This window comes from Prionailurus viverrinus, chromosome A2, assembly GCF_022837055.1.
Source record: "Prionailurus viverrinus isolate Anna chromosome A2, UM_Priviv_1.0, whole genome shotgun sequence".
NCBI lineage: Eukaryota > Metazoa > Chordata > Mammalia > Carnivora > Felidae > Prionailurus > Prionailurus viverrinus.
Window position 1 is genome coordinate 51,870,688 of NC_062562.1, and position 27,014 is coordinate 51,897,701.

The following is a 27,014-nucleotide window of genomic DNA, read 5'->3' on the forward strand; positions in this document are numbered from 1 at the left end:
GGAAATACGGGTTGAAAGGGACTGGGAAACAGAGACCAACACAGGCAGGCTGAGGACCCCAGGCCAAGGCAGGGAAGAGGCCAACAGACCGAAAGAGAAGGAGGGAAGGAATGGGAGGAGGAGGAGGGGGAGAAGGGAGCGGGAGGCGGGTGGGGGGGGAGGAGTGGGGGGAGTGGGGGGGGATACGGGAGGGGGTGGGCTGGCAGGGGGAGGTAGGGAGGGAGGAGGGAGAGAAGGAAAGGAGACCGGGAGGAGAGGGGAAAACTGGAAGGCGGGATGGAGAGAGAACGGGGCAGAGGAGGGGAAGGCAGAGAGAGTGGCGACGGCCAGCGGTAGAAGCTGCCGGCTGGGAGGCCGCGGGGCGGCGGCCGCGTGGGGAGCGCGCGGCGCGGGCCGGGGGTAGCGCGGGCGGGGGGCGGGCGGCGGGCGGCGCCCCTCCCCGGGCTGGGCGGGCTCCCGGAGCAGCGCCCCGCCCCCCCCCCGCCCGCGCGCGCTCCCGCCCTCCTTCCCTCGCTCCCTCGCTCCCCCGCCCTGCCCCTTCCCCGCGTCCCTCCGCCCGCCCTCGGAAGACCGAGCGAGGTTGCGGGCGAGCCGCGCCGAGCGGAGGAGCCGAGGAGCGGAGGAGCCGGGAGCGCAGCGCGGCCCGAGCCCGGAGCGCACCGGAGCGGCCGAGCTGCCCGCGCGGCGCCCGCTGCGGGCGGCGCAGCCTGGGCCGCAGGTAGGAACGGGCGGCCGGCGTCGGGGCGCGGGGCACAGAGCCCCGGACGGCCCGGGCTGGTCGGGCTGGGCGGGGTGGGGGCCGACACCCAGATGCCAACCCCGGCGCCTCGCCTCACCTCAGGGCGGCGCGGAGGAGCCCGGGACGCCGCTCCGACCGCCGACGTGAGCCCGGGCCATGCCTCTGGGACGCGCGGGGGCAGGGGGACTCGCGCGAGGGGCGCGAGGGGCGCGAGAGTCTCGTGCCCCTTCCCGGTCGTGGGGCCCCTTGGATCCCCTAACTGGCGCTGGATTCTGTTCGAGCCGTCGAAGCGCCGCGTTCATTCCCTAGGGGACGGCGGGACTCCGGGAGTGAATAATACGAAGAGCGTTTGGGGGGCAGTGCGCCACTTTTCCGTGTCGGGGTCAGCTGCGCCGAGGTAGAGCCGTGCGCTTTATTTATTCTCCAAGGGCTCTGGGCGAGCGACTTGGGCATGGGGCACCTCCGTCCCATCCTGGGGCAGCTCAAGCTCTCAAGAGATGTTGGCTAAAAAGCATACTACAGCCTGGGCCGAGCGCACAGGAGCTCGCGCCGCGCTCTCCACTCCTTTCCTCCGAGCAATGTAGGGTGAGGGGAGTCCCCCAGAGGGCTGGAAGACAGTGTCCCCATGTCGCGGCGGAAACTGTTTTCACCTTCTTGTATCCCTCATTTATTCTCTGGGGATGGGTAAAGGGAAACTGCCTGCCACGGTTACTCCAGGGCAATGGCCATAGGGTCTCCATGCTCCGTCCCTTTGTGCCCACCATCCCCACGGGTGGTGCCCACAGATGCCCTGTTCTAGCTTGGCTTGGTCTTCAGATGAGGAACTTAGACCAGGCAGCTCACTACTAAGGCTCTTAGCTAATCTTTTTGCAAAATAGACATGGACCCTAAGGAGAAAATTGGGTTTTAAAAAGCCAAATGATACAGCCCTGTTTCTTCTTCCTGATATGGGTCTGGAGCACTCGCTCCCTCTCCCAGAAACCCCAACCTCATCCCCCATGAACTGGGGTGGAGGGGGAAAGCGCTGAGCAAAATGGCCCCTGAGCTTTGGTGACACCCCCAAAATCCATGGACTTTGGAGTCGACCTTCATTTTTCTGTGACACACAAAGTGGGTTTTTGGCAAGAGAGGAGGTGGTTGGTGAGAGGGGGTGTTGGGTGCTGGATATTGTTCAGATTTTTCTCTCTCTTTGGGAACTTTGGGGAAAATGTATACATAAGGGAGTCTGAAAAGCCTGCCCAACTCCCAAATTCCAGAACAAAGGAGATCAGTGGGAACTACAGGCAACTTGCACCCTCTGTCTGTCTGTCTTTCTCTCTTTCTCTCTCTCTCTGGAGCACTCTCTCAGGGAAGGGTTGACCCAGCCTCTGCTCTGGTTCTGGTTGGAGCGGTCTCAGACCCTCCCCCCCAGGCAAAGGAGGAAGAGGAGACATTGCCCTTAGAGGTGCTAGTCCTTGGAGGAGTGGGAGGGACTTTCCCCCAGAGCATCCAGGGCAAAATGGCTGAGCCTCTCTTGAGTCTCAGAAATAAATTGTCAGGCAAGCAGCAAACAAAGAAAGTGCTCTCTCTCTCTCCAGCCAAGGGCTGGCTCAGTGGCCAGGGCTTGGAGGACAAACAGTGAGTCCCAGGCAGGGGCACACAGCCGGGCTTGTCTGGCACAGCATCTGGAGAGTGGGGCGATTCCTAAGAACCACAACAGGAGAGAGGCAGCTGCTGTGGAGAGAAAGCAGGGACCATCTCTCTTGTGTGCAGCCCTTCCAGAGCCTGGAGATTTGGTGAGAAGTGGCCCACCCAAGAGCTGAGAGGGGCATCTGGAGGCCCAGGAGGAAGCACCTCAGAGGGTAAAGACGGAGGAAAGAGCAAGTCCATCAGAGCTAAAAGAAGCACAATTGCTCTGTCTCCCAGATTTCACATGCCTAGAGATCAGGAACTCCAAACGTTGTAATTTGTTTATGCCTGGTCCAGCTTCATAGTAGGCACTCGGCAAGTGTCTTAGAATAAAGCCTGCATGGATGGAAGGCAATGATGGGCCCGGCGTGGACCGACCTGTGATATCTGTCTGTGTCATGGAGCCAGGGAGGCTATGAAACATGGACTCTGAGACCAGAACCAGCCCTGAGTTGGCCTTAAGCTAGGGTGCTGCCATTATCTGGCCAGGTGACCTTGGGTAAGTTCTCATCCCCACTGGAAGCAAAGAATGGAGTACTGAAAGCTTCCAGCATGCCCGGCTCATAAGCCCTCTAATAACCTTGTGCAGCAGGTAGTATTCTAATCCCCACTGCAGAGGTAAGGAAACTGCAGTACAGAGAAGGGAACTGACTTGCCCAAGGTCACCCAGCTAGGAAGAGGCAGGGCAGGGATTTGAACCCTGCTCCTCTGATTTCCTGGCCAACAGTTTGCTCCACGGCTGGGTCTCTGGGCCTCAGTTATCACCTCTATAGAGTGAGGTGGAAGGGTAATGGTGAGGATTTAATGATTGACGGTGAGGCCTCTGGGTCTGCTGTCTGAGCAGTGGCTGCTTCTCTACCTTCCCAGCATATGCTAAGAGCTTAAATAAAACACAAATGTCAGGTGGCTTCTGGCCATCACATAAAGACACTGTTCCTAGGCTTGGCTGTGAGCTCGGCAGCTGAGAAAGAGATGTCCCAAGCCACCTGGAATTCAGAGACGTCTTTTTCCCTCCTCCCTTAGCCTGCATATGCATGACAGGCCCAGTGCCAACCAGTAAGCCTTGCCTGCCACCTTTAGCCCCCTGCATCCCAAGTCCATCCCCTTCGTCCATGGGAGCAGATGGGATGCCCGAGCCCTTCCCTGTCACCTGGCCCCAGGTGTACCCAGCTTCCACCCCAGCAGCCTTGTCCCTCAGCTGCACCTACAATGCCAAACCCAATTAGAGCCCCTCAATCGCCTTGTTCCCCGAAAGGAAACGGAGATGTGAGTGTCAGCTGGCCTGTTTATCCCGCATCGGAACTGCCCCTTCAATTTCCCTGTGCAGAGTCCCCTGAGCTTCTCTGTGCCCAGAGAACAGTGGACAGAGCACAGTCCCTGCCGTGATGAAAACAACCTTGAATTGACTCCAATTGCAAAGAGCAGCAGGGCCCCTCTGAGCGAGGAGAACAGGAGAACACCAGCCGGGCCGCTGCTCCATCGCATTCCTTGGCACCAGCTCCTCAAATGGGCCCAGCACTGTGCTTCTTTCTGTCACCTTTTTGCCCCGTTCTCTGAAGGTTGCTGGGAGGTGGAGGGAGAGAGTGTGGAGGGGGGCAGAGAGGGGCAAACGGCTGGGAGGACAGAGATAGACCCCAAAATAGGGCTTCTCAGGCAATGTGCCTCTGTGAGCTTTGTGAACATCCAGCATCTCTGCTCGGAGCTCACCTGCAGACCTCAGAGCCAGGGGGAAGGGGCGTGAGAGTTAGTGGGAAGCCCAGCTAATAGCGGGGATAAGGGCTGCCTGGCAGAGACGATAGGTGCGAACACAAGCTGTGATATTTCAGCACAGACTTGGATTCAGTCACAAACAGAAAACAAAGCAAAACAACACACTAAATGTTGTTCCAATGGTAATGTCATCAATAACAATAATAAGTAACAGTTATTGCAAGTCGATGATCTGCCAGGGAACGTGCTGTGTGCTTTACTTACACGATTGCATTTAATTTTCACAAAACCCTGTGGGGTACACGGAATTGTCCCTTTGCAGATGAGGAAACTGAGAAGAAGAGAGCTGAGGGCCCTTGCTGTGGGATTGCTAGGCTAGTAGGTGACCCTGGAGCCCAAGCTCTGCCGTACTGTGCTGACATTCCTGCCACGGAAGAGCCACCCCCCCCATCCTCCCCCCAGGGCGGTTCGCTTGGCAAGGACCACACTCCCCATTTAAGGAGCTGCACAGTTAGAAAGCACTTCCCCGCTTTGTTTTCCAAGGATTGAGCTTTGAGCTTTGCTGCAGCTGGGGGAGTGGGGGTGGGGGTCGGTGGTGTTCTTTATGGGAAGCCGAGGCATGGAGAGAGGAGTTTGTGCCCAAGGTCCCTGAGCTGCTAAGGTGCAGAACTGGGATTCGCACTCAAGTGCCCTGCCTCTTAAATGCTTCTTTTTTTTTTTTTTAACATTTATTTATTATTGAGAGACAGAGCATGAACAGGGGAGGGGCAGAGAGAGAGGGAGACACAGAATCGGAAGCAGGCTCCAGGCTCTGAGCTGTCAGCACAGAGCCTGACACAGGGCTCGAACTCACAGACCGCAAGATCGTGACCTGAGCCGAAGTTGGATGCAAGTGCCCTACTTCTTACAGCAGATTTCTGACCTAGAGTTCAAATTCATTTAAAGCTGTTTTGAGTGTTGTGCACCCAGCCACCTTTCGCTAACTCTTAAGTATCTCCCAGTTTGTCAGCACCCTCTCACTGCTCTGGAAGCCATTGAGAGTGGCCGACGAAGTCATCAGCTCCGTTTACCGTGATCTGACATGACATGAAAGCGGCATCCAATTTGATGCGAGCTGCCTGCATCGAATGGCCTTCTATTTTTACATTTGTCACAAATTGGAAATTACAAGGAGGCCAGGTCTTGCAGAGGGATTGGCTGTGGCTCCCTGAAAGCCCAGGGTGTGCAGCCAGGTGGAACGGGCCACATTAGGGTACCTGGGACCCTCTTGGATGGGGCCGGATGGGATCCTGGCATGTAGAACAGGCCGGAGAATGCAGGAGTTAGTGGCCGCCTCGGACGGTAACCTGCAGCACTCTGCCCACCTGTCAGCTGCATGGTGTCTGCAGGATCAGCATTGCATGCCAGCTCCCGAGACGACTGAGCCCTGGCCAGAGGGACATTCAAGGTCAAAGATGCCCTGAAAGACACTGACAGCAGGTTGTTTTCATGGCCTTATTGTTTGGTGAGGAGGTTGTGTACATGGAGAGGGCAGCAGCCACGGGAGGTGAACATTTGGTGTCGGTATTGCAGTTTGCTGGAACTGACTGCTGATCGTACGCTGGGTCATCAGAAGAGTACTTTGCAGTTGCAGAAAAATGTTCTTGAAGCTGTTCTGCCTTTTGATCCTGTATGAAGTATTCCAGAGGAAGAAAATATGGTCCTTGATATCCCGGAGAAGAATCCTCTGTCGAACAAAAAGAGACATTTTTTTAAAGCTTGTTTTCTCGTAAAGCCCGAGTTAGAATGACCTTGACTCCAATGAGGTCTCTTTGTACACATGTGAGTACACACACGCTTAATAGGTAGAATTTGATAGTCCGAGTGCTTTTTCCGCTGAATTTTGCAACAGCCCTAGGAGATCCATGTGAAGATATTATTATTATTACCATTATTGTCTCTGTCCTTTGGATGGGGAAACTGAGGCTTAGCAAGCCCTGAACACACTTATCCCTGACCTCTGGATTCCCAGCTGGTGGTATTCACCTCTACTAAACCCAAGTCCAAATTCACCAGGTTGCCCCTTGAGAAGAAGTCCAGTCAAGCCCAATCTGCAGCAGACAGAACACCAAGCAGAGGGGACTGATTGCAGGATAGTGTGGGAAGGCATCACCATGCAGTTTGGGAGAACAGGGCTCTGGCAGAGTTTAAGCCTTAGTTCCAGTTCTGAGCTCTGGCCAGAAGCTAACATGTCCTCAGTTATGCCCAGAGTTTGTGAAGTCTGACGTGTGCTCATTTCGCTAGGGGGCCCCCAGTGGTGGCCAGATTTAGGGGGGTGGTGGTGCTGGGGAAGAGGGAATGATTGATTACTCTCAGACACCCGCATGAACACAAGCATGCTTCTCTAGATGGATTTGGGTGGAAACAAATAAACCAGGAGCCCCATGAAGTTGTCTAGAAGGATCTCAGGGCCTTGGTAACCAGGAAGCGTGTGGGGAAGTATTCATAGGTGCGCCTTGGGTTGTCTGGGACCTACTGGAGGAGCAGACTGGGTGGTTCTGAGTCGTTCCCAGCCAAGAGGGTAGGAAAGGGGAGGGAGTCCATCACTCATTTTGGCCATTACCTTATACCCTGGAGATTATGAAAAATCACAAGTTCTGGGAGCTTCCTTCTGGGGTTGGGGAGGGGGCAGGGACACCTGACAGTTTGACTCATCCTCTTGCTGGTGGCCAGCCAGTCCCCAACTACTGAGTATGGAGTGCCCCCTGGGCACCAGTCCTGGGCCATCTGAGGTTTGTGAGAAGGATGCTAGGGATTGGGGGGGGGGGTAGGTGCTACTGTCCCCATTAGTCAGAGGAGGACCTGGAAGCTGAAGGAGGTGGAGTCACTTACCCTGCTTTGCACAGCAGAGTTTCAACCCAATCCTTGCTGATGCCGACCCCCATGTACCTTTTCCTGTTGCCCACTGCCTCTGGAATGCACCTGGGTGGAGGTCATAGTAGAAGAGACAGGGGCTCTGACTCACTGAGGCAGAGTGTAAGCTATATTAAACAAGCAACCAAAGCCAAAGGCTTCTGTGCCCTTGATTCTGAGGTCCAGCTCCCCTGCTGCGTGAACCCCTTTGCCCCTTTGCTCCCATGTCAGATGTTTTCGGAGCTTGGGATCAAGGTCTCACCCATGATTTTTGTTTTTTAAAGTCGTTTTGGGAACAGGGAAGAAGTTATCATACTGAAGAGTATTATGTGAAGATGGAGTTGAAATGTATACATTTTTAACAGGTTGGTAGCAAATGATCAGATACCGACAAGCCCTGATTTTGAACTCTGACTGTGATCCAGGCACTGAGCTGAGCAATTGACAAGCAGTGTTCTAGGATCCTCAGTAAGGAAACTGAGGCCCAGGGAGCTCACGTGGTTGCCCAGGCTCCCTTGCTGACACGCTGCAGAGTTGCGACTCAGATCTGGGTCTGCCGGATCCCTGAGGCTTGGGCTTGCAGTCCAGGCAGGCCTCAAGCCTGTAGGGGACAAAGGGTAGGGTCCTTCCCCTCTCTGGACTTTGCTTTCTCAGCCCGTAAAGCCAAGAGGTTTGGACTGGACTGGACCATGGGCTGCTCCCCAAGCCCGGCGCCAGCTCTCCAGGCAGGGGAAGGGTGGCTGCACACCCCGCTTCCTCCTCCATTTCCCCCATAATAGCCTCCTGAGACTAATGACTGGGGAAGATAAGAGCCCTTTCTCCAAATGGCAGTGAATGCCACTAATGACAGAGCAGATGCAGCACTGTTAATTATGCCGCGGGTATTAAATGAAAATGCCAACCCCGGAGGAGTTTAATAGTGCCGCTGGGCTGGCAGTGGCCATGCCTAAAAGCGGTGCCATGGACCTGCGCCAAGGCAGAACAGCCCCCTCCCCAACTGTGGGGCCAGACAGGAGCCACAAAGCTTGTCTACACGGGTCCCCCTCCCCAGCGTGGGGTCCGCAGTGGCTCCTTGGAGCCGGGGATGTCGGTGGCTGCTCTGGGACATTTTTGCAGAGGCCTCTGGGGGCCTGGATGAGTTGCCTTCAGGGGCAGATGTGGGCAGACAACTGGGCCAGATAAAATTTTGAGCGCCTTCTGTATGCCAGGTCCTAGTTGGGTTGTGGAGACAAATCAGGTATTGTTTCTGGCCTTTGACGAGCTACTCACAGTCAAAGTGTATGTTCCCTGTAAATAGAAATGCCATGTCTTCGGGAGTCTCTGGGGCCCAGCATAGTGGGACACGTAGTAGGTACTTACCTCTTGCTTTCTGTTGTCTACAAGGCTTCTTCAGTGAGAGCCAGAGGCCACACGTGTGGGGGCCAGAGCACGATCAGCTGTGTGCTGAATGAGGCCCAACAGGCAGGCGGACTGGCTCTCTTCTCTAGGCACACCAACCTAGCCTTCCTGGACAGCTGGACTTGCCACCTGCGGGGTGACCATGGACAACATTTTTGCCCTCCGAACTTCAGTTTACACATCTGTAAAATGGGGAGAGTCGGGGCTATGATAGCTGCAGGCAAACTTGTGTCTTTTAAGCATCCCCAGCTCTGAACCCACAGGGTCACAGAGATTGCATAAGCATCTGAAAAGTGACATTTTGGTGGGCAGTTCAGCAGAAGGAGAGACTTCGGTCACCAAAGGTAGCTTCTGGTTCTTTCCTGTGGACTTAAGATGTCACTCAGACCTCTGTCTGATCTCCAGTAGCTCCAGACCCCTGCCTCCTGCTTCCCGGACCTGGAAAATTGTTTCTTAGGTTTTTCTAGGCCAGAGAAAGTCACAAAACCCACCCATTTCCGACACCCTTGCATTACAGATGGGTAAACTGAGGCCCAGAGAGGAGGACCCCTAGGGCCGCAGGTGCTAGGACCCAGAACTTCTAACCCCTAACCCAGTGCTCTTTCCCCTTCCCCAAGCCAGCCCAGCTCCACTGTTGAGAAATTATTAAATAGAGTTGGTGGAAGGACTCTGGTTGCCGTGACAACGGAGCCTGTGTCCTCGGGAGATAATGGCGTTGCACAGGCAGAGTGATGTGTGTTGAATGCTGATTCGGGACCTGCTAGAGTGAGTGAGCAAGAGTGCAGAGGGGACAGTGTCTGGGGTTTGAGCTCCCCAAGAAGGAGGCTTGGGCTGAGTAGGTGGGGACAGCTGTGGGGACACTCGCCTTGCCTAGCTCCATTGCTCCCACAACCTCGCACAGAGGGGTAATTACCTCCCCTTCGTGGAGGCACGAAGTAGGGCCAGGAGAGGTGAAGTGACTCTTCACCCAATCACACAGCCAGGGGAGAGGTGGAGCTGGGATTTAAATCTCAGGCTGGTGCCGGAAGTCTAGGCCCCAGAGAGTGCCTGGAGAGGGCACCCAGAGGGGGCGGACAGGTTGGTGGGACAGGGAACCAGAATGGACCCCACTCTGAACCCTGCCCTCTGGGCACCTCAACCCCTCTGAAGACTGCTGAAGAGAGTGCTCACAGAGATCCTGATGGGCCAGGGGTGACAATCCCAGCCCAAGAGGAATGGGTAAACAGTATGGCAAGGTGGCTACCCCTATCAGCTTTGAAGCCAAAGTCAAACCCCGCCCTGCCGCTTCCTGGCTGCGTGACCCTGGACAAGTCACCGTACCTCTCTGAGTCCCCGTGTCCTCATCTGCAAAAACGGAGACAAAATAACGGACTGAGCTCATAGGATTGTTCTCAGACCAAATAAGGTAAGGGAGTTAGAGCGTCAAACCCTGCTTGTGAGCGTAGCTCAATCAACAGTAGCTATAATTATTGACCAAAGAGGAGAGGCCAGGAGAAGAGCCCGCTCCCAGCCATGTATCAGCTTGTAATTTGGAAGAGTGGAACTGGCTAAAATGAGTGTGAAAGTGATAAATAACAGAGCTCTTCGTTCCAGGCTAGTGGGTATCAGTAGAACAAATGAACAGCCCCCATCACCAAAAATATACATAAATATTTTGCATTTGGAAAGCATGATTGATGTACCTCACTGCAGTGCACTGTCCCTAAAAGCCCATGTGCAAACCACGATGGGGGAAATTGCCTTTTCTCTCTGCCAGCTATCTAAATGACCCCATGCTGTAAACCCTTTTGGAAAGTGAATACTCTCACCCACGCTCGTCAGTTCTCCCTCTCACACAGCTGGTGCAAAATATTGACTCCCCTAATAGGGGATTGGAGAGCATGGGGTTAACACCCTGAGAAACCCCAAAGTGCATCATTTGCATGCTGGCAAAGATGTGATGGAGCTGGCAGACAACCCCACTCCTTTTGGGAAGCAGAAAGAGGGTGCTGGATTCAGGCATTTAGCTGTTTTAAAAGCAGTGGTGAGAGCTGGGATCCTGATTACTTGGACGCAAGCAACCATTTTGTTTGTTTCCGCAAACCTGTCTGAGGGAGATCCACCCCCGGGGATAGCAAGCAACCTGCTTCTGGATACCCAGAGAGGGAGGGTCATTTGTTCGCTGCTGATCCTGGGGCTGGGTGACAGGGTGTGAAGCAATGAGCCCCAAGACCTTGGATTCCCACTCCTCCAACTTGGCCAGGCAGGAGAGGGGTCAGGGAGACTCATTCAGTGGACAAATGAAGACAGCTGACATTTAACCAGGATTGGAACGAACGTGCTAATTGCAGGAAAGGTACACATGTCCACTTCAGGAGTTGTGTTTAATGAACAATTTGCTCTGAGAATTTGATTTGATCAGCACTTCCCAGTGGTTTGCACCGCTCTTCTTCTATTGATTGCCTATAGGTTAAGATAACGGTGGCATTCTGCCCAGGACTTTTTCCCACAGCTATCAAAAACAAAACAAAACAAATAATACTAGCCCTAATCAAGTGATTTATTATATCTGCCAGGTAGCAAGCATTTACTCTGTACCAGGTTCTGTGTTAACCACTTTACATATTAGCTCATTTAATCCTCATAGTAGCTAAAAGTAGATACCATCGCCTCTGTCTGAGAGAGGTTGGGTGACTAACTTGGGTCACACAGCATCTGAGCTGAGACTCAAAACCCAGATTTTCTTGCCCTCAGGGCCAGTGCCCTTAACCACTACCCTGTTCTGCCTGCCCCTATCACAGCTGACAGATAATCTCTGAAGACCTTTGACCTGTTCAGCAGAAGTTATTCATGACTTCCTTCATTGTCCATGGACTTCGGAAAACTCGCTCAATAAAAATCCCGTTTTCCCAAGTGGGTAGGTTTTTCTTGCTGCATGTGATTTTTCACTTTACAAAGAAGGGGAGATTCGTACTGTAAAGATTCCTTTAGAAACCTAACTGCATGAATCAAGAACAGATGCATTGGCCAAAGTGAGCATTCATGTGAGTCTTTTAAAAAATAAAATCAGCTTTCTCTTGTGGGAAATATTTGAGACCCAGGAATCTGACCCTTAATCAACTCTGAAAATACACACCCTCCTCATTCTCGCAAAATATTCTAAAGCAGAGTCTCTCAACATTTTTTTTTTTTAAATCCAACTGAGCTTGTATTAAGAGAACAATAGGATTTGTTGTTTCCCAAATATAAAATTACAATACTGAATGTGCCTTTTTGATGCTCCCATCCCAGTGAGTTTTGCATATCTCCGCTAGGGAAGGGGAAAGAGTAACTTTGTCCTTCTACCGCTTAGGAGAAGAGCTTTCTGGAGTGACTAGATTGCACCATGTATGTTAAGATTGCAAACTCAAGGTCCAGTGAAGGCTGGGCAGGTCAAACAAATGAGTAAAGAGGCCAGGGATGAGATAATTGTCATGGCGGGACTTACAGTAAACTGGGAAACACATAACTGCTCCCTCCCCCCAGTCCCTGCAAACCGAAGTTTTAAAATTCTGATACTGCTGAACCAAACACTTACAGGGGACCCATTCGGCCCCGCAAGCCATTAGTTTGAGATCCCTGCTGGTTCTTATTGTGACTTTGTATGATCTTGATCCAGACGGTCTATCTTTGGGGCTTCAGTGTGTTCATCTCTAGAATGGAAGCAACAAAGCCTGCAGAGTGGAAACAGCGCCCCAGGTGTGGGTGCTCGATAACGAACTGTGGAAATGCCCAGAAGTGCCATTCGGTGAAGCGGAGTCAGCTCTCCATCTAGGCTGCACGTCTGCGTGTGACTTATTACAGATTATCACTTAGTTCAGCCAGTCCCTGCAGTACTGTGTTTTCTTTTTTCCCAAATCTGAGTTTTTTAAGGGCGTTTATCCTAATGCCCTTCAGAGTCCTTCAAGCACATCATGCACAGGAGAGAATGCTTATTTAACCCCTGGGTTTTCTCACAAGTGTGTCTTAAAAGGCAAGGAGTGATGTAAAAGAACGCCAGGTGGTCAGCATGTGACTCTTATTTCCTGATCTGAATTAATCTTTTCTGACCGGTTGAGCTGGGGGGGGGGGGGGGCGGGGGGAGGTCTTTTCAGAAGAAGCCCCCGGAGTGCAATGCTGCAGAATTCCACCTCACCAAGCAAGGAGCCAAGAACGGTAGGAGGAAATCCGCAGCCGGGAACAGCCGGGAACAGGACTGTGAGGGCCCCGAGGCTGAGAACCTTGACCTGTTCTGCTGTGGGCTCCCCTTGTGCCTGGCACAGGGTACTTCCCAGTAGGTGCCTCGAGCCCTCCTGAGGACACTGACTGATGGTCACTGACAGTGAATCCAGTGAGACCAAATGGAGGAAGCCAGTCAGGCAGGTCCGGAAGCCTGCGTTCCAGTCAGAGCTCCTTAACCACTGGAGACCGCAGGCTCTGCCAACCAGCTCTTCCTGCTGAAATATAGGCCCCCTCTTTCCTTGGGTTCTCTGGAGGCTACAGTGAGATCACAGAGTAGAGCCTAGTGCAGCGTCCGGTTCAGGAACAGCACCCTGACTCCCCTCCCTCTGCTGTCCTTACTTTTTTTTCCTCCCGTCTTCCTCCTGTGGCCCTGTTCCCACCACTGTGTACTGGCCTCTCGCTCCGGTTTTCTTCACTCTCCTTTCCCCTCCTCCTTCCTGCCCTCCTCTCTGCATCCCTCCCCACTCCTAAACACCCAAGGAGGGCTGGACCCTGGACCCCAGGCACCTGCAGGAGCAGCAGGCGGCCTCCCCTCCAGGGCCAGCCGAGGAGGCTATGTCCAGGCTCTCCTTGCAGGAAGCACTCAAGAGCCCACTCCTGGGGTGTACGCGTCTCCTCCGGGTCATGTGACCTCATGGTGGCACCCTGAACCGGCTGCAGTGGAAGCATTTACGCCATGGAAATCAACCTTCTGTTTGCCCTCCTGAGGGCCCGTTGGTGAACTCTGGCACACTGCTGCTTTGGAGACCAGTGTCACCTTCTCCTACACAGACATTTCTTGAGGACTTAATAATAACAACGTCCCCTGTCACAGAGAGGGACATGGGATAGAGGGGGACAGAGGGTGGAACTCAGTGCAACACGTTTGCATCTATCACTGAAGTGCTATGGGGGAAACAGGGCAAGTGGAAGACCTGGGTTCCATTCGTACAGAGGTGACAATGTCGCTGGGGGGATGAGACTGGATAGAAGTCAAGGTATGTGTAGCGACAGGGCCTTCGCCTTCACCCCCACCGTGAACCCAGCTCAGATACTACCCTCCGTCCCCCTTCTGCTGCCCCCCTCCCCAGGTGCCAGACTCTGGCCAAGTCATCAGACCAAATCCCTCCACCTTAAAAGGCTCTGGTGACCCCCAAGTTTCCCCCGGTATCCAAGGTGGGGAAGGGCAGTTAGAAGCAGAGGCTCCGGAATCAAACTGCTGCCTCCTGGATCTGGGACCACAGGCAAGGCGCTTTCCTGCTTTGAGCCTCAGTTTCCACATCTGTGCAGTGAGAGGTCAACATGATCATCTGTGAAATGCACTAAACATATTAAGCACTCGATAAACGTTCAGTTTGGTCACTGCTCTTACTACAGGACATGGTGCACCCCCTTTTCCTACATTTGAAACCCCTTATTGCTGCTTTTCCCCTGTCTAGCCACACACCCTGAATAACCCCAGCTTCTAGCCAGCCATACCAGGCTCCTCACTGTCCCTAAAATACATTATGCGTCTTCACCCTGTTCTATCTGCCTAGAATAGATCAGCAGCCAGGCTTGGGGTAAGGCAAGGATTCCGGTCCTGCTTTTCTAGCTGTGATTATAAAGAGAACGTCCCCACTTCTGTCCCCATCTGTCAGGGGGACAGAGTGCCATCCTCTCCCAGTTGCCTGCTGAGGGGGCCATCCCTCCTCTGGGCTGAGGAAGAACTTATCACAGGGATGCTGGTTACCTGTGGCCCATCCCCCAGTCGTCCCAAGAGCTCAGTGGCGGGCAGGGCCAGACTCCAGCTGGTATCTTTGTCCCCCTGCACCCAGTGTGGGACCTGCTCCCCAGAGGCACACAGTCCATGCGGACAGGATTGGATTGAATACTGCCTTGACAAGAGGAGGTGCTCCGTCGGGCTTTGCAGACATTTAGGGGCCAGGGCACATGTTAGCAAACCACTGATTGAGCTAGATAAGCAGGGTGAGAGGAGAATAAGGATGCAGATCAGAAGTGTCATTGGAAGGCGCTGTCTGCCTCCTCTCCTTGCACTCGGAGGAGAACCAAGGCACAGAGAGCGGAAGGGACTGCTAGCGATCACACAGCTAGTAATGTGTGGAGTGGATTCCCACAGGGGCCTGCGACTCCAAAGTCTCCAGCTAGCCACGCTCTCTCCTTGCCCTGCAGACATGGCCCCGAGGGCCAGCTCCTTGCTGCTGCACACAGGGCACATGTGTGCAGCTGGAGGAGAGCTGGGGACCCCCGGAGGGGATCACAGCCCCTTGGGGCTGGCTGCCTCCCCAAAGGACTCTAATTAGACCCCTGGGGCCTGGCAAGAGCTGCTCAGCCTGGATCCCATGTGGTTGCTTGTTGGCCCCTGGGATACCGGCGGGTTTGCCCAATACGACCGTGGGGACGTTAGCCTCTTACGGAGCCAGACCTCAGCAGCCTCTTGGGTTTCTTAAAAAGAGCGAGAGGCCTTGTCCTTGTGGGGGTTTTCCCTGGAGGGAGTTGCTTGCTGGAGATGGGCCACTCTTACACACCCCAAAGGTGGCATGTGGGGGTTCCACAAGCATCCCACTAGAGACAGCAGAATAGAGTGTTTAAGAGCGTGGACACAGGAGCCCAGCTTCCTGGGTTCAATAGTTAATACATATAAATCATTTACAGCAGGCCTTGGGCATGTTAGTAAGGGCCTAACTCACTTCCTTCCCCCACTCTGAGCTCTTTTTCTTTCTCTTTGTTAATGAAAAGTTGTTTTTGTTGCTTTTGCTGCGTGCAACCCCAAAGAAAGAGAGCCTTAACTCCTGGAGTTTATTCCACCGTTAAATGGGTCTGTTAAGCCTCTAGCAGTTATAAAGCTGATTTTTTTTTTTTTTCTCACTCTGGTTGTTGGGGCAGGGGAGGGGTGTGTTCTCTGGCCTTCTCCTATATTCTGGTTTGGAGGGCACCCCGGAGAACTGGACCTGCAGGCTCTCAGAGGCTGCAAACAGAGGGGAAGGGCTTGAGCCTGGGTTTTCTCATCTGCATGGGGCTGTGAGTCTGGGGAAACTCATCTATGTGAGTCACATCTCTTCTCCTCAGAATCCAGCAGGCAGGCATGAATAGTAGTAAGGCTACATATAAAGGCTTCAGAGAATTTCACACAAGCCCCTGTCTGGGAGGCACCTGCTAGGTGAGCTGACACCACCAGACTGTGAGTCAGCAGGCCTGGGTTAAATCCTGTGTGACCTTGAACAGGTCATTTGACCTCTCTGAGCCTCGGTACCATCATCTGCGAAATGGGAGCTAGTAATCATTGTAGCTTCAATGTATTTAGCACTTGCTGGGCCTGGCACAGCACTAGAAAATTCTAATCCAGTCCTCACGCTTTGTGAAGTGGTTACTGTTGGCCCCATTTCCTGAAGAGGAAACAAACACTTGGAGAAAATAAGTAACGTGCTTGAAAATCACAACAGGATGCTGTGAGGCGTAGGCATTCAATAGATGCTCTTGAGAAATGCACCCGGGTCTGTAAATGACCTCTCGGGTATGTTGAGGCAAGTCAGGAGTGTGCACCAGCACAGACCTGCTTTCTTTCATCTCTTAAGTATGAATGTGTAATGAGCTGGGGGGTCTAAAAGAATCATACCGTTTGTGTCCCGTGTGACCTTGGGCCGGCCACCAGCCTTCTCTGGGCCTTGTTCTTCATCTGTAGACTGCTGGGGTAGACCAGGTGTACCAGTGTGGCAGAGAATAAGTCTCAAACAGGAAGGAAGCTGCATAGGCTCTAAACCCCGCTGGCTGAGGGTCCAAGGAAAAGGGCTAGCCGTCTAGACCTGAGGTCGTCTATTTTGCCTGCAGCTCTCACCCTGGCAAAGATTGACTTGTTGCCCACCCCCACCCGACTCAGGGGAGGCCTCGTAGGCCCTCTCCAGCTGCCCCCTCTCCATCCGAGCGCCTTCTTCGGGGAACCTTCCCTGGCCTTCAGGGCAGTCGGTGTCAAAGGCTGCCCACAACACCGGCATCCATCTGCACGCGTCCAACCTCCTTCTGACCTTCCGCACATGATGATCAGCTATTAATTGGTCCTCGTATTTGTGCCACATTTTTCAATTACAAAGCACTTCCCCGGCCATTCATCTCTTTGAATAGCAATCCGAGCTGCTATTTACTGAGCACTTCCTGTGCGCCAGGCCCTCTGTTTTCACCAGCCTCTCTCCACGCATCATCTTGATTCAGAGTTTCACAACAATCCTGTGAGGTACAGGAGTCCACATTTACAGATGAGGAAACTGGTACTCCAGCACGCTTACGTATCTGGCCCCTGGTCATACAGGGATTTGAACCAAGCTCTGTGGAAGAATCAGGGTCATCCCTAACCTAGAGCTTCCAAAGCTGCCCTGGGCACCTGAATGACTGGGTCCTTGTTAAAACGCAGCTTCTGATCCTGTGGGTCTGGAGTGGGGCCCAAAGTTCGTTCGTTCGTTTTTTCTTTCTTTCTTTCTTTCTTTCTTTCTTTCTTTCTTTCTTTCTTTCTTTCTCTTTGTTTTTAATGTTTATTTATTTTTGAGAAAGAGAGAGAGAGAGTGTATGTGAACAGGAGAGGACAGAGAGTGAGGGAGACACAGAATCCAAAGCAGGCTCCAGGCTCTGAGCTATCAGCACAGAGACCAATGTAGGACTCAAACTCACGATCTGAACCATGAGATCATGACCTGAGCCCAAGTTGGACGCAAAACGGATTGAGCCATCCAGGCGCCCCATAAGAGAATCACACTGGATAACGATGCCCCGGGTCAGTGAACAATCTGAGACTGCTTTACAGTAGCCCCAGGCTGGCAAGCCTCAGTTTCCCTGTCTGTCAGATGGATGAAATAGCTTTTGGCTTATGGAGATGGAATGGGGACTGGATGATATAACACCTGTGAAATGCCTGGCACACAATAGGTGCTCAATAAATGCTGGCTCTTCTCCCTTGATAGGAGCTGGCATGGGTCTGGATACACAACAGATGCTCAATAAATCTAATGAGCCCAGCATTTTCCCCCAAAGCAGAGAATAAACTGCATTATGTTTCCCTTTGGAATGAAGCCAAACCCAATATTAATTTTTTTCTTGAACCGCAGAGTTCCAAAAAGAAATAAAAGCAAGTAGAGTGATTGCAGTATGAAGCAAGCCTCTGTAATTTCTGTAATTACAGAATGGGAGCAAGACAAAGCAGGAGTATGCACAGCGTCATGGGAGGGAGCGGGGGCCCCTACTCTCAAGCCTGCTGCTCCCCCCCCTTGCCTTTCTGGCTCTTAATGGTGCCCCACTCGCTCTGAGTGGGTTCTGGGCCCACCCCCGGACCTGGACAATGGCAGCCCTGAGACACTAGCCTTGACCTTTTGGCCTCTGCCCAAGTCTCCACCCCATGCAGCCACCAGTCCCTCTGATGCAGTGGGACAGAGGGAGGATTGTCCAAGGAGGCTGCCACACACTCCCCTCCCCCCAGCCTGCCATCTGTGCAGGGGGCTGCTGACAGCCAGTCTGCTAGCAAGGCCTGTAAGCCCCACCTCCAAAAGAGAAACCCGGTCAACTCCTCACCACCTCTGCCCTAGCTGCCACCATTCAAGTCACTGTCCTCTCTCCCTGGACTCTCAGCCTCTTAATGCCCCCCCCCCCCCCCCCCGCTTCGCCCGCCCTTCTGCAGCCTCTTCTGGGCAGAGTGAGACTTTTAAATGTAAGTCAGATTTCCCCCACCACTTAAACCCTCTACTCTCTTCCATCCCGTTTAGAAGAAAATGTGAACTCCTTGCTGTGGTCTCTGAGACCTTGTGTGATCTGGCCCTTGCCTGCCTCTGACTAGTTCTGTTCCCTCCTGTACTGGACTGCAGCCAGCCCAGCCTCCATGCTGACTCTCAAACATGCCAAGCTTATTCCTGCCTCAGGGCCTTTGCACTTGCTGTTCCCCCTGTTTGAAATAATGTATCCTAGAGAGTCATATTTCTGGCTTCTAATGCAAACTGAAAAAAATTTTTGTTTAGGCCAAATAAAACAAGCCCAAGGGCCAACTTTGACCCATTTTGCCAGTTCTGATCTAGAGCTTCCAAACTACATATTTTTTTTTCTTATAAAGCATTTCCTCACTCAGGGGTTGGCAGAGGTATTCTTTCTGCTTGGTTTGGCCCTGTTTTTAACGATGGCTTTGGGACTTGGTCTCAACGTGCACATCGAGGAAGGAACATTTTCATGGGAACATGTTCATGGAAACATTTTCACCACTTTGCTGCCTTGAGTCTCTTTCTTTAACTCCTTCCCAGAGCCTCCCTGTGTGAGTCTTCTTCTCTAATACTAATCTGATCATATTATCACCCCCGTTGCATCCCTGCAACTGGCCCCTAAGTTCCTTAGCCTGGCTTTCAAGGTCCTTCACAAACTGACCTTCCTATCTTCAAACCTCCCTACTTCTGTTTCTCCACCTGGGATGCCCTTCCCTCTTTCTGACCCTGATGAACACCTATTCAGCCTTCAAAACCCAGTTCCAATGTCCCCTCATCTGGGATGCCTTCTCTGGTTGAATTAAATCATTCCTTCTAGGCCTACGGTGTCTTGTTCGTACACTCTTGCTGCACGTATCATAAGGTATTATGATTGGCTGTAGACAGAGATATTTCTCCTTCTAGGCTGTGACCTTGTCAAGGTCAAGGACCTGGTCTTGTTAATGTTTGCAACCCAAGTGTCCGGCCCAGCTCCGTGTACACATTAGACCCTAGTAAACATTTACAACATGGAATCTTTCTGCTGGTCCCTGTTAGTTCACGGATTCAAACTCCGGTTCAAAATGCAAAGTGCTAGAAATGATTGTCCCATCCCTGTTTCAGCACCCAGCATATGCTGAGTAAGTACTTACTGAAGAAAGGAAGGAGTGAATGAGTAGGTGAGCAAAAGTGGAAAATGGGTCACTTGCGGTCACACATTAACAGTGCCCTTTAGAATGTTAACTTCGGTGGAATTCAGCTAACATGGGAAAGTACTAAGGAGGAACACGTAGCCAGATTCTTGGTCTGCGGAATATCTTCACCTGATGGGGAAGATCCAGAAGGCTCTGGAAGTGGGCCTTGGAAAAATGTCCCAAATCACGAGGTGGTGAGAGGCATTCCTATTACCCATTGTGTCAGCAGGTGGAGGAGGGCTGCAGAATGGCACTGTACAGGCTGGTGAAGAAATGCCTGGTCTCATGGCGGTGGGTCCACAGAGCCATCTCAACACTGAGCAGCCCCTGGCGGCAAAGCGCAGGAACCTGTTTCGGGAAAGGGGAAATAGCAACTGGCTAGAAGGTTGGCTCCTGCTTCAGAGAGCATTACGTTTCTAGAAAGACAGCCAGATTCCTCCTGTGAACTTGAACATGCCTGTGCTTTCCATGTGCCGTTTTTCAGAGAAAGGGAGCGACAGGTTAACCAGCTGGTGTCAGGAATGAAAATTGGCAAGAAGCTATTCTTGGGGGCTATTAGCCAGGCCGCTTCTGAATGTGCTGTCTGTAAGCATCGGGCCCTAGCCTTTTTAATGAACAGGGGCCCTTTGATCATTTTCCTGCCATCTACTAGATGCTTTGGACTGTCTTTTTCTTGCCAGACTTGACTTATTACAGAACGGTTCTTTATTTTATTAACTGACCACACAAACGTACCACTCCCACCTTCGACTGGCCCAAGGTGATCAGCTAGACCACTCCTAAGTGGTCTATATACAGAGAACCCAAAGCATGGAGATTTGAAATTTTCATTAGCTAGTTTCCCCCTGGAGGCTAAGAGGACTATTTCCATCGGTCTGAAAATGCTGAAAGTCTGTGAAGGACCGGATGATACGCCCTCAATAAATGTTAGCTGCTCTTAGTAGTGGTATTGCCATCGTCACTACCACGATGGCCTTCTGGGAAGCTGTGACACCTAGATTTGGAACCACAATCCGCACACATACAGAAATAATCACAGTGATGATGAGGGCTGAGATTTCCTAAGCACTCACTCTGAGCTAGGTATTCCTTCCCCTGCTCTACATGCATGATCTCATGTAACCCTTCACCGCCCCATTTTACAGATGAGGATCAAAAAGGGGGTGGAACTTGCCCAGCGTTAGTAAATGTGAAGGGGAGCTGAGGTCTCTGATGTAGCCCCAGGGCCGTCTGTCCCACTGCCTTGCAAGCCAGAGGGCCTTCTCCATGGGGATCCCCAAAGAAGCACCAGTTACATCAGTGCGTGGCCTTATATTGTTACCTTCACATTTTGCACGTCTTCTAAAAGGAAGGCTGTACACGCGGAGACGTGGCTCTTCAGAGGGCAGTTACAGGCATCTGGCTAAATCTTTCTCATATTCTGAAGATAGCATGTATGCCTCTCTCATGCTGAGCTCTTCAAGCAGCCATGGACTCTGATCTCTCTGGCCTTTGCACGAGGTGATGCTAAATGTACTCATGGAGAGGGTGGTGGAATAAACCGCCCGGCGAACCAGAACTCTGCTTCCTCCCGACCTTCCACCTTTCCTATGTGTCAATGTTGAATGATTTCTTCAAAGGACATACACACCGTGTTTCCCCCTTAAACACACCCTGCCATCTCCCCTGCTTTCTGGGAGTAGGCCAGAGGGGCACCTGTCTGCCTGCCTGCCTGCCTGTCACTGTCTCTCTCCCTGAGTGGTGTGGGGCAATCTGAGGCCCCAGTGCACAGCACCGTAAATTTTAGTTTGGTTTGACTCTCTGTGGATAATCAACAAATGTATCCAGAGTGGAGGCCAGAAGTTGTTGTTCCCGTAGGCTACAGAGAACTTGGTCAAGTGGTAAGGGAGCAGAGATTCAAGACTTTAGCAGGAATCCTCTGAGTCAATGGGAGCAAACAGGAAATTTATGTTACCGCTATGGGGATGCTTTCTTTGTAACCTCTAAACACAGGTATGTAACCCAGCCTTAAGAAAGCCTGGAATGGCAGACACAAATGCTTCCAAGATTCTCCGTCTTTTTTTTTTTTAGTTTCTTTATTTTTAGAGCGAGAATGGGTGGGGGAGGGGCAGAGAGAGAGAGAGAGAGAGAGAGAGAGAGAATCCCCAGCAGGTCTGCGCTGTCAGTACAGAGCCTGACGTAGGACTCGAGCCCACGAATTGTGAGATCATGACCTGAGCCCAAGTCAAGAGTCAGACACTTAACCGACTGAGCCACGCAGGTACTCCTCTCTCTCCATCTTTGGACTTCTGATTTCCTTCCTTCTCAGCAGATAGATGGGAGAGGCTGGTCTTCTTTCTCAGTCTCATGCCAAATTCCCAGGCAAGGAGCTTTGATTGACTAGCCAGAGTCAGGTGATCAGCCCTGGTCCAAGGTGATTGGATCCTTTTGGACAAACATGGTGGCTGGAGCCCACAAGGGTAGGTCATGGGGACAGTAAAGGGCATCACTGCTTTGATAGTGAATGGCTAACTGCCCCCCCCCCACAAAAGGGGTTCCATTTTAGCCTCCCCTTTTCCTGATGCTGCTCTCTCTCTTGCATATCCCAAGACTTCCTGGTAGACAACAGAATGAGCTACCATCCCTGACAATGGGAGGTCACCCTACCTGAGTCTGGAGTTCCTTCTGATGGCGCCAGGCCCAAGTCAGGAGCTAGATGGGCATCTGAGACAAGGCTGTGGGTCATCCTTGAGAACAAGAAACAGGGTTGGCAGTAAAGTTTCGATGGCCTGAAGGTGGTCTGGTTTTCTGTGAACTCTAGGAAGAGACAATGGTGTTTGGTAATGAGGACTGCGCATGAGGGGCTGTCAGGTGGGTGCACAGCCCCCAGGGTCCCCCCAGCAGGACAGCGCTGAGGGAGGAGGCCGCACATTGCTTTGGCTCCCCTCCTACATCTCAGACCTCAGACCAGTGCTTCACACATTCCTGTGAGCCCTGGGGATTCCATACATTTATTCTGCATGGTTTTATTAATTTAAAAATGTCTTATAGAAACTTAGAAATGTAATTTTTTGCAGAAATTTAGAAATAATTCTAAAAATCCAGAAAAGCACACACACACACAAAAAGGAAATAAAAATGACTCTTATAAACTAATCACTGTGAATACCTTAGGATATATCCCTTGGGTTTTGGAGGGTTTTTTTAATGAACAGATTTGGGGGTGGGGAGTGGGCAAAATTAGGATCATACTAAATGAACTATTTTGAGGTCTGCTTTTTTCACTCCATAAAACAAGGTACCGTCTCACATGTTCTTAAGGTGGTCTTTTACAACATTTCTGCATGTTTGGTTGGAGGATGGAGAAAAATCTCGGCTGAGTTCGCCGGCTCCCATTTGGGCCCTGAGGAGCTGCGTCCTCTCTGTCGCCTTCTCTTTTCCTTCTCATAAAATGATGGAATGACATCCTTGCCTTGCCCTCAAGGCAAGGTCCTGAGAGGCAGCAGGCCCCTTCCAGCATGTTCCCAGTGCCCCGTGGCCAGCACCACACTGCATGGACTCACGTGGTCACCCAGCGGGGGCGCTCAGAGAGAGGCTTCCCGCACCCCTACCGCCCTCCCCCCAGGGCTGCCCATTAGCCACTGCCTGCCAGCTCACCAGGGTCCCTCCTCATGTCTGCTTTTCAGGATCCCACCCAGGGGCTGCAGAGGGCACTGCTCTGGAGCTGACGCACCACTGAAAATCATCAGGTAACATCTGTAACCAAAATCATTACAACCATTTGTGGAGTTCTCTCTGTAAACCAGTCAGGTGAAAAGTACTCTTACAGCTATTAAAGCTTAGTTTTGCCACCCTTCTACAGGCTAGATAAGATTACTCCCATTATATAGATGAAGAAACTGAGGCTAGAGCAATAAAAAACAGTGCTTAGGGTCACTCAGCTTGTAAAAGGCAGACTGGAGATTTGAATCCAGGACGGGACCGAGCCCAACGTCATACACCGCCCTCTACCCCACGCTGCCTCTGGAACTAAAGAGGTAAGGAGAGTGCAGGGTGTAGGTGGGATATATCTTGGGTCAGAGAGGTCATGTAAACTAGTGGTCCTTCTTCAACTGATGGCTGGGACTGGCTCCCAGCATAAGAAGCTCCTTTTGCAGAATATGTTAAATGTATGGATTCAGGATGCATCTCCTTGAGATTCTGATGTGGGACATCTGGCGTGTGACCTGGGAATCTGCATCGTTACAGAGTTTCGCAAAGAACTTGGAAGCGTGGCCAGGCTTGGGGTTGCTGAGAAAATAGTAACAAGTCCCCCCCATTTGCCAGGCGCAGGGTCCTCACTGAATAAGCAAAGAACAACCGCCCAATGAGGGACATACTATTATCATAACTCAATTTTTTAATATATTTTTAAATTTATTTTTTAACTTACATCCAAGTTAGTTAGCATATAGTGCAACAATGATTTCAGGAGTAGATTCCTTAATGCCCCTTACCCATTTAGCCCCTGCCCCCTCCCACAACCCCTCCAGTAACCCTCAGTTTGTTCTGTGTATTTAAGAGTCTCTTATGTTTTTGTCCCCCTCCCTGTTTTTATATTATTTTTGCTTCCCTTCTCTTATGTTCATCTGTTTTGTATCATAAAGTCCTCATATGAGTGAAGTCATAGGGTATTTGTCTTTCTCTGACTAATTTCACTTAGCATAATACTCTCCAGTTCCATCCACGTAGTTGCAAATGGCAAGATTTCATTCTTTTTGATTGCCGAGTAATACTCCATTGTGTGTGTTCTTTATTTATTCACTTATCTTCTTTATCCATTTATCCATAGATGGACATTTGGGCTCTTTCCATACTTTGGCTATTGTTGATGGCACTGCTATAAACATCGGGGTGCACAAGGGGTGTACCGCCTTCACTCACCATCTGTAGCTGGGTCACCTCCCTGTTCCAGCCCACGGTTAAGCCCCACCATTGCTTACATTGGTCATGGTTACTATGACCTCTGGGAATGAGAAATCTAGTTGTACCCCACGAGGCAAAGATGAGGAACACTTAATATTTCTGTCTGAATAGTTGGTCTCCTCGGTTTTCTTCTCTGAGCAAGACCCATAACAAGGGCATGTGACGCAGATGCAGGTTTGACGTTAGCTCAGGAGCTATGAAGACACCACATCCCCACGCACAAGTCTAGAAACAAAGGGTACTGCCCTTCCTCTAGGAGAAAGAGGGCTTATGAGAGAGCCTTCTCCAGCTCCTAGGTTGTTTGGGGTTATTTTATTTTTGTAATTTTGGGGCAACTCCAGGATCTTGCCACCCTTCTGTGCCTATCACCCCACCTCTCTCTTCTCCCAGGGTGACCTTGAGCCGCAAAACTGCTGTCCGCGTGGACCGGGGCCGACATCGCACGTCCATCTGCCAGGACCTCTGTGTCCAAACTCCGAGACATGGCGACCAATGGCAGCAAGGTGGCCGACGGGCAGATCTCCACGGAGGTCAGCGAGGCCCCTGTGGCCAATGACAAGCCCAAAACTCTGGTGGTCAAGGTGCAGAAGAAGGCAGCGGACCTTCCAGACCGGGACACGTGGAAGGGCCGCTTCGACTTCCTCATGTCCTGTGTGGGCTATGCCATCGGCCTGGGCAACGTCTGGAGATTCCCCTATCTCTGCGGCAAAAACGGAGGTGGTAGGTGCTGGCCTGGCAACCTCCCAGCCGGTTCTGGACCCCTTGGAGAGTGTCACACTTGGGTGTTTTCTGGGGCAAACTCAGGGGAAGGGGTCCCCTCAAGACTCCAAAGGGAGTACCAGGCCCCATTTCCTGTTTCTTGTCCCTTAACCAAAAGATTCCCAAAAGGCCAAGTGTCCTTTGTTAACACCACCAAAAAGTTCACCTCTTCATTTTGCAAAGAACGGGGGACATAGTTTGAGCAAAGGACATCCTTGGACCTCAGTTTGGCTATGGGTGCTGCTTTTGAGGCAGAGGGTAAGGATATCATGGCTGGGACCCGAAAACGCCCTGCCGTGATGTTCCCTCTGACCGGGGCTTCTCCAAAGCCTTGGGGTCATGAGCGTCTCTCTTCTCAACCCCACAGGGGCCTTCCTGATCCCCTACTTCCTGACTCTTATCTTTGCGGGGGTCCCTCTCTTCCTGCTGGAGTGCTCCCTGGGCCAGTACACATCCATCGGGGGCCTGGGGGTGTGGAAGCTGGCCCCCATGTTCAAGGGTAAGTCTGCAGAGTGGGGGGCCATGTGCTGGTGCCTCTGCCCACAGAACTATGGTGAAACTAGGCCCTTCCTGGCACTTCCATCCCCACTGGAGAGGGGACCTGCTCGGTTCGCTTCTGAGCAGAGTGGAGCCCTCACAAGGAGCCAGGTGATAGATGGTGGCATTGACTATAATCTAGGGTGAGGGAGGTGGACAGGAGTGCCCAGTGCAGAGGCCCTCCCCACACACACACACCAGCCTGCTGTCCTGTGAACTTATTTCCCTAGCCAGGGCTGGTGCAATTTTCTTTGCTTCCTTACTCAGTGCCTGACACTCAGATAGATATGTGGAGAAGCATTCTTGTCTGGCAAGCTCAGACTCCTGCCCCACCTGCAACCAGCCAGTGCTGGGCCGCAGACCCAAGTCCCCACTTGCCAGATGTGTGTGACCTTACCTAAGTTCCTGCCTCTCTCTTAGCCTCAGTACCTCAATAACACCTGTCTCCAAGGGCCAGTGAGCTGGTGGGCATCATGGAAAATGATAAGAATGGCACTCACTAGAGTGTTATAATTTTTTTTAATGTTTATTTATTTTTGAGAGAGACAGAGACAGAATGCGAGTGGGTTAGGGGCAGAGAGAGGGAGACACAGAGTCCGAAGCAGGCCCGAGGCTCTGAGCCGGCAGCACAGAACCTGATGCAGGGGTTAAACTCACAGACCGTGAGATCATGACCTGAGCCGAAGTCGGACGCTCAACCGACTGAGCCACCCAGGCGCCCCATGTAATTATTCTATGAAATGTCATGCTGCCGTGTCCATTCCCAGGTGTGGGCCTTGCCGCTGCTGTGTTGTCATTCTGGCTGAACATCTACTACATCGTGATCATCTCCTGGGCCATCTACTACCTGTACAATTCCTTCACCACAGTGAGTGGACCCTTGCACCGCCCCCTCCAGAAGGAGCCAGACCCAGAGCCTGCTCTCTGTCTACTGGGACTACCTTTCTGTTCACAGTGCTGTTCCTTGGGTGGAGGGTGTGGTTTGTGTTCAGTGGTCCCTGTCTCCCTGCAAGTTGTAGCACCATGAACCAACAGCTGCTCTGGCCAGCCACTGGGCCAGGTGCTTCATGGGGGCTAACATCTACTCCTCTTGACACCCTCCTTAAGGTGGCTTTTGTTAGCTCATTTCATATGGATCCAGACTTCCTTGGTTCCAATCCTGACCCCAGGATATACCAGCTGTGCAACTTCGAGAAAGAAACTTAACCTCTCTGAGCCACAGTGCTTATTTATGCAATGAAGGTAGAA

At 52.0% G+C, this 27,014-nt stretch overlaps 1 protein-coding gene across 2 annotated transcripts in view; it reads left to right on the top strand.

Moving 5' to 3' along the window:
- Positions 1 to 590: 590 nt before the first annotated feature.
- Positions 591 to 27,014, top strand: part of SLC6A1 (solute carrier family 6 member 1) — a 43,154-nt gene continuing 16,730 nt past the window's right edge. Inside the window, exons 1-5 of one of the 2 annotated variants that reach the window (XM_047851014.1) lie at positions 591 to 718; positions 23,192 to 23,254; positions 24,861 to 25,190; positions 25,597 to 25,728; positions 26,534 to 26,634. In XM_047851014.1, coding sequence (XP_047706970.1) covers positions 24,953 to 25,190; positions 25,597 to 25,728; positions 26,534 to 26,634 — 471 coding nt within the window. In that variant the 5' untranslated portion in view covers positions 591 to 718; positions 23,192 to 23,254; positions 24,861 to 24,952. The remainder of the gene's footprint in view (positions 719 to 23,191; positions 23,255 to 24,860; positions 25,191 to 25,596; positions 25,729 to 26,533; positions 26,635 to 27,014) is intronic. The other variant, XM_047851015.1, reaches the window with a different exon arrangement.